Genomic DNA, 10680 nt, shown 5'->3' with positions numbered 1-10680 from the left:
GAAGAGTACTCACAACCAGAATTCTGAGAATGGCGTGGACTGCCTCCTCTGGAAGAGAAGCCTTCTGTTTCATGTCTCAGAACTTGTTGTTTCTTGTTCAGTCCTGTATGCTCTTCCTGATTGGGATTTTCTTGGTAAAGAGGCTGGAGTGTTCACCATTTCCTTCTCCAGCCCATTTTACAGATAAGGAATCTGAGGCAGACAGGGTGAAGGGACTGGTCCAGGGTCACATAGCTACTAAGTGTCCAAGGCCGAATTTGAACTCAGCTCCAAGCCTGGCATTCTGTTCACTCTGCCACCTTGCTACCCTCAAAATAAGAATTGTTTTTTGAGTATAGATTATACTGGATGGTTGCTGAGATCCCTTTTATCCAGAGATTCTGTGATTCTAGGAGTGATCCGTGCAGAATCTAAGGAGGTAGAGAAATTCTCTGATGAATTGGGTAAGACCAACCAAATTAAGACAACATATATATATATATATATATATATATATATATATATATATATATATATATATATATATATATATATATATATATATATATATATATACTCTGAAAGTTGGACATAGGGGAAGGTAGTGAGAAATATGGAGGAAAACCTAGTTCATGAATAAGAAGGCCTCTTAGTTCAGAGAAAACTCATCTATAGATCACAAATGCTTTTTCTTGAGAAAAGAATGAGAGGATTCATTCCATGGTGAACAAAAATGATGTGACCAGAACTAAAATGTATTTTAACAGAAAAAAAAAAAAAATGAATTCTCACTGGTGTAGAAATTATTTCCTTGGGCCACATTCTGTGTACAGTGAGACTGATCATTAGTTTTTTAATTTAGAAAAAATATATTTAGGGTGAGAATATCTATCTATCTTTAATTTTTGTTATTCTCAATAAATGTACTAGATCATACTTCATGGGACCGAGGATCTGCGTTTTTAGGCAGTGAATGATTGATTGTTCCCATTTATGTATGCAGGCCTTAATCCTACAAATCGAGAGGCTGACCTTAGAGTGCAACGAGAAACGAAAGGCACTCGACAATGAACTTACTGAGACCATGTCTGCTCAGGTTGGTACAGCTGGACGGCCACCAGTATCTCTTGTTGGCTCTCCCACTAGAACATATGCTTCATAAGAGCTCCCTGCCTCCAGGGTGGTTGGGAGCAAAAACTGGGATACTCTTGCTAAAATGCTCTTCCTTCTCTTCCTCTTCTTTTTTTTCCTCTTCTTCTTTCTCTTCCTTCTCTTTATCCTCCTTTTCCTCTTCTTTTCTTTTTCTTCTTTTTTTCTTTTTTATCTTCCTTCTCTTCTTCCTCCTTTTTGCCTTTCCTCCTCTCTCTCCCTCCTCCTCTTCCTCTTCTCTTCCTTTTCCTTTTTCTTCTCTTTTCCCTCCATTTCCTTCCCCTCTTCTTCTTCCTCTCCCAGGTCTTCCTCCTTTTCTTCTTCTTCCTCCCTCTCCTCTTCTCCTTGAGAGCAGAACCCATTTTTTCCTTTCTGTACCCCCACTCCTTAGCCCAATTCCTGGCACAGTTATCAATTCATAAATGCTTGTTCAGTTGACTTTTGATTGACTTGAGTATACTGTTTGTAACAAGGCTTAAAACTTAGAAATGTGCTTTTGTTATTAATTTTACAGATTGAATTGGATAAAGCAGCACAAGATTTTCAAAGGGTTCACGGTGAAAGACAAGAACTCATCAGACAGTGGGAAAGTACAATAGAGCAGATGCAAAAAAGAGATAAAGACATCGACCATTGTGCTTTGGTAAATCACTTGCTTAGTCCTTAACTCTTATTGATCTCTTTTGTATTTGACTCATTTATTTCAAACTGTAAAAAATTATTTTAAGAAATTATCTTTTAGATAGATTCAGTCAGTTTGGTCAGTTTAGTTCAATTCATTGGATAAATAAAGTCTGGCCTTTGTGCCAAGTACCATGCAAGATTCTGGCATATAAAAGCAAAAACAAAATTGGTCTTACCCTCCAGGGTCTTATATATACTGGAAGGATCCAAAATGAAACCAGGTCCCTTCAGATCTTGGCTGTTAAAAAGATGGATGTATCAGTGAAAGTGTTAACAAGTTAAAAAGAAACTAAAGAGAAGAAGTGATGCCTGTGGAGCTGCAGGTCCCCTCAAGTAGTTTATTATGGCAGTTCTGCCAGGAGCCTTTACAGATAACTTTGATTGCTGGTGAGTTTCTGGGGAAGAACCTTGCCACTCCCAAGGCAGGAACATGAGGGCCACAGAAGAGATCCGAATGATGCTAGAGTGGAATACATCAACTCTAAGTTCTATCTAGTAATGAAAAGAGGAAAATGTATGCAAATTAGATTACAAAGAGACCCTTAAAATGATCAGATGGATTAAGAGAAAGACAAACTGTTAGCCAACAGTTAGTCTGGCTTTAAGGAAATCAGGCATGGAATCTTATGCTAGAGTACACAAAATTGACTTGTAGTAGAAATAACAGTGAACTGGATACTAGCTGTGAAAAGAACCATAGGATGTGTGTCATTGATACAGGTGAGACTGCTGTCCTGACAGATTTCCAACAGACCATGGAAAAGACAACTTTACAAAAGTATTTTTAATAAAACTGCTAAAGCTTTGTTTTTAACAAATAAGTATGGAAAGCTTTGGACATTTTGAGGGATAAAAATCTTTATATTTGTGTATGGCCATCGGGCTGTTCTCCTGAAAGGACATGCTGACCTCCCTCCAAGATGAGAAAGTGGAAGTATTGGAGAAGCACCTTCCCCCTCTCCAAGTTTTAGGGAGACTCGGATGTTCCTTTCCCCAAGAAGACACAGGAGAGAAGATATCTGAAGAATCTAGGGAATCTTGCTCTGGGTCAGGAAGCTGAAGGGCAGAAGAATGTTGGGGATAAGAAACAGGGAGGACACTTTCAGAAGGAACAAGGGGAAACTTGTGCTTCAAGAAAGGGATGGGAGGTCAGTGGGAGAAGACATGAGCGGGGCTAGCTGGTGACTCTTTGGGGAAGGACATCAAGACAGCTATTCGTCATGTGAACGGCCATAAAAGGTCCTGGGCCGCCTTGTAGCATTCATCCGGTGTCGGCAAACTGGATGGGCCAGTACCTGCTGCTGGTGATTCACATGGACATAGATATTATTGCCCAAAGACATTGTCAAAGCGCATTAAATGCTTGCAATGATGGAATCTGGGGTGAAAGACCGAAGGCTTTAGGGATGTAGCTGGTGTTTTTGTCATTACAGCCAATTGAAGGCAAATGCTTCAGAAGAAGATTTGGGAAGTGAGTAACCGATTTAGAAGGCGGTGTTTAATACTGGGATTTGGATTTCAGAACCACAGTAGGAAATACAGGAATGAGATTTCTGGCAAGGAATAAAGTTCCCCTAATAATGAGTTTGCCTTATAAATCATATAAATTTAAAGGGAGCCATAACAGAGGAAATATTTTGTGTTTTATATATATTATAAATACACATAATTACAAACATATATTACATGTACATATATTACAGTTCACGTAGATTTTAACAAAACATTTGATTAAAAAGTTGGGTACCTAGGTAAGAACCTCGATTTAAGAAGAACCTGCCCTCACAGAGAAGACTAATATCCAATCCTGAGATCCTACCATTCTGTTGTTAATAAAAATATAAGGCAAACTGGACAGGCTAAGCGACCAGCCCTGGATCCCTGTAGTGAAACTCCCACCAGGATGATCTGGAGCTATCCAAGGTTATCCTTTCTGCCCATGCACCCTGCTTCCTACCCATTAACTGTCATATCATTCTGGTATCTGGTTTGGAATGGAGAGACTGCAGGGTCCTTGCACATTCTGAGAGGTCCCTGCTTCGCAAAGTATAAAACAAGGTGGGAAAGGAGCCTCAGGGACAATAAAAGAGGGGGAGAACCCTCCTAGCTTTGGAATTTGGGGAAGGTTTCATGGAGGTGTAATGGGAGCTCACATTGGAAAGCAGATAAAAAGTCTTGAGAGTCAGTGTGGGGAAGGAAGCATATTCTGGGTTTGGGCAAGGGTGCAGATAAGGGTGCACTGTCATCTTGACTGAATTTCTGCAATAGACTGAACTCATAAGCAAACAAATAAAAATGAATTTGCTTTTCCAATATTAGTTTACAATTTGTATGCTTTACTAAAAATGATGCATTTTTATTATGCCAGTTATTAGCAAAGGCCAAACAGGAATTAAGATCGAAAGAAACCATGGTTAAAGAAAAGATCAAGTTCTTGGAGAATGAGACAGAAAACAATGCAGAATATGAGAAGAAAATCACGCTTGCTGATCGAAAAGCTTTGAAACTTCGATTGGACTTTCAAAATTGCGACAAAAATCGATTGCAGCTGCAGGAAGAGGTACTCCCGAGATGGTGTGTGTGAGCTGAGGGTACAGGGTTTAGTTTGAAAGACAGTGATAATAGATTTTTCTTCAATATAGTTACATACACATGAATTTTCTATTGATAAAATAATGAACACTCCACTTTATGTGTGTTGCATGAGAGTGATAAAGACTGTTCAATATCTGTCAATTATGATAGGAAATATATTGTACTAATGGGAGGCCTGAGGATAAACCTTAATGCTGGTGGGCCGTGGAATGCCTCAGAAATGGCAGGAATCACTTCCATGTCAACTCTGCAGTGAAAATGTTTCTTTCCTTTACTACCTAACTCTTAGCTGGACACTCTCAAAGCCACAGTGACTAGAACGTCGGGTGACCTGGAAGCCATTCGGAAAGAAATGATAAGTATGAAGAAAAGAATTCAGGAAAAAAGTGAAAAGTAAGGAAAACCTTTTTCGAAAAACTAGAATTTTGTGGTGATATCTAGAAAATGGTATGGATTTGGGGCAACTTCTAAATGACAGATGCCAAATCATTTTAAAACTTTATAAACTTCCCCCACTCTATTTTCAGTCAGTAGAGAAATCCGAACACTCTTAGAATCCACTCCAGAGAGTTGGAGGAAGTTCTCTCAGGCTCCCTGGGCCCCGCTTTTCTGGACAAGCTGCTTCTCGGTTTTCTGCTCATACTTTTCTGAATGATGTGTTTAGGTTAAACGAAACTCGAGAACAGAATGATGCACTCAACAGAAAGGTAAAAGATGTCACGGAGAAGACTATGACTGTGGAAGAGAAAGCTGCCAGAATGGAGGAGTTTCTAAAAGATGAGGAAAAAACTGTTAAGGTAAAGTCCATGGACTTCAGGGACTAAATCCTGTTGGTTTTAGTGTATTGCAAGCTGAAGAAGAACCATGAATGGGGTAGAGTAACCAAGAAGACTTTTTTTATGCTGATTTTTTCATCTTCACTTTTCTTTATCTTTAAAAACAGTATTTGTTACATGGGATGGCTGTCTTGGAAGGGGGAGGAAGGGGATACTGGGAGAAACTAAGGTAATATAATAAAATGGATCAAATTTATTTTAAAAAAGATGCTAGGTGGGAAAACTATGTAACAGGATTTCTTAGGAATCTGTAAAGGAGATTCTTCTTCATCTTGCACTACACTAGAGCCATCAGATCTTTTTCATACAAACTGTTTTCTAGCCACACTCCCTCTTCCTTATTCCTGAGAAGAATTTTTTAACTCAAGGCTTTTACATTTTACTGTTGAATTTCATTACACCAGACACAGCCCAACGCTCTGAATTTGTCAAGCTCTTTTTGACTCCTGATTCAGTCTTCCAGTATTCGCCATCTTTCCCCTCTGGAAATCTGAATTACATGCCTCATTTTTTAAAATTACAAAATGAGAAAATTGGACTCCAAATCCCATGATTTCTTTGCATTTGAGATGTTGATTTGTCTCAAGGTGGATGTTTTGAACTGTCATCCTCCCAGGGATTGATAAGGAATTGACCATGTGTCAGGAGGTTGGACTGAGTCCAAGTGAGCCATTTAAGGTTTCCTGAAGTTGCCTGCCTTTTGAGACTCTGAAAGGATGTCGTTACTTAGTGAAGAAATTTGATTTTTATTCCCCAGGATTTGGAAAATCATTTGAGTAAAATAAAGGATATGCTTTTCAAGAGTGTTGAGAAGCTGAAAGCGACAACACAAGAGGAGAAGTCTATTCTATCTGAAATTGAGGGCACCCACTCCTCCATCAAAAACCTCAACAAGCGCTTATACAAACTTGATCTAGAAACCCTGAAGCAGCAAGAGATCATGTATAATCAGGTATGTGCATGGCCGTCAGTGCTCGGGACATCAACCAAGCCACAGGCTTGGAGGGAGGGCACTGGCCAGGCCGCCTTCGCAGGGAGATGCTGGAGGCCGAAGAAGGCCGCTCCCTTGGGATGGGCCCATTTCGGCCCACTTTGGGGGTATTACCCTTGTCCAGTCAAAGAGCAGGATCCCTGTTTTAGAGGCCACGAGGCAGAGCTTGGTCCTGGTTCTTTCACCTCCAAGTCTGACTCTGTCCATTGTGTCATGATGTAATGACAGAGCTAGGAATCTCTTCCATATTGCATTTGTTCACAGTAGACCCCATTCCCCCTTTGCCCTTGGACAGTCATGGGCAGTAATCTGCTCTCAGTGAGCTCGAAGCTCAGCCTGGGACTGGAGAGAGGCAGGAAATATGGCCTCCCCAAGAGTCAGGCTTCTGGAGGCTCTTCCCTGGTGACCATTTAGGGGTTCATCATCCATTTTTGCATGTTAGAACAATTTACATCTCCTCTGGGAGTCCAAAGGTTCCCAAATTAATTCAGATCTGCAATACTTTGGGGCTTGGGCTAGAATGCTGGAACTCATGTGTGCTTGTGTTGTAGGGAGGGTTAGTGCTGGGGCTATGGAAGACTTCTGGGATCCCAGCTGGAGCAGGGAGGAGGAAGATGGAAAAAGAAGGAGAGGAGGAGGGAATGGGGACTGTGAGGAGGATCAAAATGTGGAGGGGAGGCTCAGAAACAGAAATCAGCAGATGGGCAGACATCCCCCTGTGAAGGGGAGTCCGGGGTCCGTGCATCCAACATAGGGTGTTGGGTGAGGGGTATTTAAAATTGTACGTCAAACCCTCTGTGAGAGGGGCAAGCTGCTGGTGTGTGTGTGTGTGTGTGTGTGTGTGTGTGTGTGTGTGAGCATGTGAGTGAGTGTGTGTATATAAAACTGAGTTTGTGTGTGAGTAAGTGTGTGTGTGTGTGTGTGTGTGTGAGTGAGTGTGCAAGGGTGTATGTGCAAAGTTTTTTGGGGAGAAGATAATGTGTGTAGGGTCAGGGGTGACAGATTTAATCCAAGGGCTCCCAGGAAAATTGTCACTGGAGGCAGCTCACTAATACCTGCCCAGGAGAAAGATAATGGAACCAGTGATTGCACCATCACCACAGCTAGAGGGTCATTATTCAGTTACCTCCCTCAAGTCAAAACCCCAGGACTGAACGCTTATAGCTTCTTAAAGCTTTATATAACTAGTTAAAATTGTTTGCTAATTTGCTTCTTTTTTGTACTCTTTGAAACAGGATTTTTATATTCAGCAAATAGAGAGACGAATGTCCCGGCTCCAGGGAGAACTTAATACGGAGGAAAAAACGATCCTTGAAACGAGACTTGTTGATGTTAGGAACACTTTTGAAGAGAAAAAATGTACATTGGAACTATTAGAAAGCCAGATCAAGAAACTTGAAGTAATTTGCTCATATTTGCTTTTATGTTATGAAAAGCTTGTCATGAATGGTAGTAAACTACTTGTTTATTTTAAGTAGCGTATTTTTAGTTGACTTATTTATGAAATGTAATATCAGCTATGATTATCAAACTTTGTTCCAACTGTTATGATTCTCTTCCTGTGGTGCTGGAGGAAGGCGTTAAACATAAGTTTCTAATCACAAACACATACATGTTACAGATTATATATAGGTATATGCATATAATAAAATAGCTTAAAAGTTATTAAAATTAAAAGATGTATTAAGTCCCACCTTATATATTGGGATTTGGGGGGGACAACTTATGTAAACAAAATGTTTTGTGTTGTGTAAAGTTTGTGCTATATCACTGTGTTGTTCCCCCCAAGTTATACTGTGGACAAGTAAACTACTGGGCTCAGGGATGGTTTGGGATCACATACAATTCAAGAAGGAGGCTGTATAGATGAGAGAGAAAGTCCTGAGAGGAGGAAGAGCTTGCCAAGAGAGGAGACACAGGGGATGAGTTCCGAATCAGAGAGGCAGAAGGCAAAGGAGCCTGGGGGCACGGATCCCAAACCTTAAGTTCTGTTCATAGAAAGTAGAGAGCAGATCTCCTGGAGGAGTAGGAGCCCACAGTGGTCAGTAGGCGCCAAGAAGGCAGAAAAACCCTCATGGAGGTGTATCTTGGGATGAAGAAGGGCTTGGGGTGGGAACCACATTGGGGCTGGAGGCAAGTGAGATAGATGGATCATCCAAATTAGAGGGCAAAAAGTACTGTGTGTGTGTGTGTGTGTGTGTGTGTGTGTGTGTGTGTGTGTGTGTACACATATAAATATGACGCTGGCAGGGAACTGTGGAGACTTTTGTGAAACTAGGACCTTCTATATGTTAGAAAAGGCTCGTTTTCTTGTACTTTTTCCCATCATCAATAATAGGATTAGTGTATATGTTAGTAGCTTAAAGGCCAGACAGCTAAAATCTGCAACAGGAGTAGTTAGAAGCAAGTCACTTAGAGAACCAAAAGATGGAATAAATTACTTATTTTCTGTATCATTAAATTAACTCGGGCATCATTTGGAATAAACTGTGATCCCATTCCCTAGACTCCCCAGCCTTTTTCAGGAGGAGGGAAGTTTTTTGTTTTTTTTTAATTGAATCAATTTAAAGATTTAAATTAAGAAATAAATCTAGAGATTCAAAAATGACAACAAAGAATGTTTGAACTGGAACCCAACTGGAATGTCCATGTTCTCTGAGTTGAATGATATTTCATTTAACTCCAGAGTTGGTTGGCAAATTTATATATAAGAGTTTCAATCTGTTAAGGATTCTCAAGGGGTCTCCCTGAACTTTCTGGAAACAGTGGACCCAGAGCATGTGGGACATCCTGAAAGTCTCAAAAATGAAGCTCATCCCCCTCGCCCCTCTACTTAAGCTGACATAGTATGTTGTTTGCATCCTGAATTGGGAGTCAAGACAGGTGCCAAAAAGTCTGCACTAGACTTGTGCAGCTGGCATTCACGTAGGTTAGCAGACCCTCCTGTATCCATGGTCTGGCAGTTCCCAAGGGAAAGCACCTCGTTCCTTCCTTTCAGGAGGGCTTTTGTCCTTTTCCCACCTTTACTGCACCTGTTCCCCTCCTATGCCTGAGCCTTTCTTGGTATCTCCTTCTCCTTTTGTTCTGCTATTATAAGAACTTAAGCTTTTTTAATGGATTGTGAATTCTTTGGGTTCCACTTGCATGTTCATTTCTCTTATAATAGACCTAATTTTCATGTAAGTTTCACAAAGTTGTGACTGCCTGTTGTCAGGTCAAAAACTTTTAAAGATCTAACTGGTGGATCACTTGCCATCTAGGGAAAGGAAAACTGAAACACAAGGTTTTACAATGTTGAACAATTATCCATGCATATGTTTTGAAAATAAAAAAACTGTACTAATAAAAGAATAAAGATCTAATTGATCTCAGCCATCATTTAGTCCAGCTCTCTCAGTTTACTTTTAAGAAAAACAAGATTGAGATAAATTAAAAGAGCTCCCTATCATTAGTGAGCTAGGGGGATAATCATTTGTTAACTTTGAGGAGAAAGATAGCTGTCATCTTTCTCTTTAGAAAAGTAAAGGGAAAACATGTTTTCAATACTGATGGCTGATAAAATTGGGAAAATGCTATTAGAAATGCGTAGTGTATATAAAATGATTTTTTTTTTTGGCAAGACATAAAAGTCATTGAAATCTCTTTTTTTTCCTCCCTTATTAGAATGATCTCTTTTTTCTCAAGAAGGCAATGTATAAAACTGGCGAAGAAAAAGATAATCTTATGAACAAAATAAGTGAACTCAATCTTTTCTCTGACCGATCAGAAAAAGAATTGCAGAAAACCAAAAACATGAAACAGGTAATGACCCAAGGGCTACATTAAAACACATAAAGTTTGTGTCTGTTTAACATGTAACTTTCAAAGCTTTTCAAAGCTTGTCTGTTTCTTCCTGAATTTTTTCTCTTTTCTTCTCTTCTCTGCATTTTACTGGTCATTTTTATTAATCATTCTTGTAAGTAAAAGTTCCTATAAATACTAATAGATGAGCAAAACAGTACTCACTACAGTACTTTTCACAATGTACTTTAGGGACACTTTTCCTACATTATGTTTTAGGAAAATATAAAATTTTTACTAATTGTAGTGTTTATATTTCTTCAAGAATATCATTATTACTGAGCAAGATAGGAAAAAAAAAAACTGTCTTTGAGGGCTTCTGTCTCTTTTGGTAGGAATTACTGATCGATTACAACATTCAGAAGCTGGAATTAAAAAGACTCCGAGAACTGCTTTACTCTAAAGCCGGGGAAGTCCTTTCCCTGGAGAAACGAAAGCAGCAGTTATACACTGCGATGGAAGAGCGGACTGAGGAAATCAAGGTTCACAAGGCGATGCTGTTATCCCAGATCAGATATGTTGACCAAGAACGGCAAGGCATCAGGTACCAGTTGTGTTCCTGCCTGTAGATATCAGGGCAAACAAATGATGTCTCCTGGTGGAAAT

The 10680-nt window shown here is 39.8% G+C and overlaps 1 protein-coding gene across 1 annotated transcript in view; it reads left to right on the top strand.

Moving 5' to 3' along the window:
- Positions 1 to 10680, top strand: part of CCDC39 (coiled-coil domain 39 molecular ruler complex subunit) — a 43537-nt gene that overhangs the window by 7561 nt on the left and 25296 nt on the right. Inside the window, 9 exon segments of the mRNA XM_074298266.1 lie at positions 983 to 1075; positions 1643 to 1771; positions 4181 to 4372; positions 4697 to 4800; positions 5072 to 5204; positions 6001 to 6195; positions 7470 to 7634; positions 9898 to 10035; positions 10410 to 10618. Of these exon segments, the coding sequence (XP_074154367.1) occupies positions 983 to 1075; positions 1643 to 1771; positions 4181 to 4372; positions 4697 to 4800; positions 5072 to 5204; positions 6001 to 6195; positions 7470 to 7634; positions 9898 to 10035; positions 10410 to 10618 (1358 nt within the window).

Source organism: Sminthopsis crassicaudata, chromosome 3, assembly GCF_048593235.1.
Source record: "Sminthopsis crassicaudata isolate SCR6 chromosome 3, ASM4859323v1, whole genome shotgun sequence".
Taxonomy (NCBI): Eukaryota; Metazoa; Chordata; class Mammalia; order Dasyuromorphia; family Dasyuridae; genus Sminthopsis; species Sminthopsis crassicaudata.
Note: the sequence above shows the minus strand (reverse complement) of the source record. Positions and strands in the feature narration are given on the sequence as shown.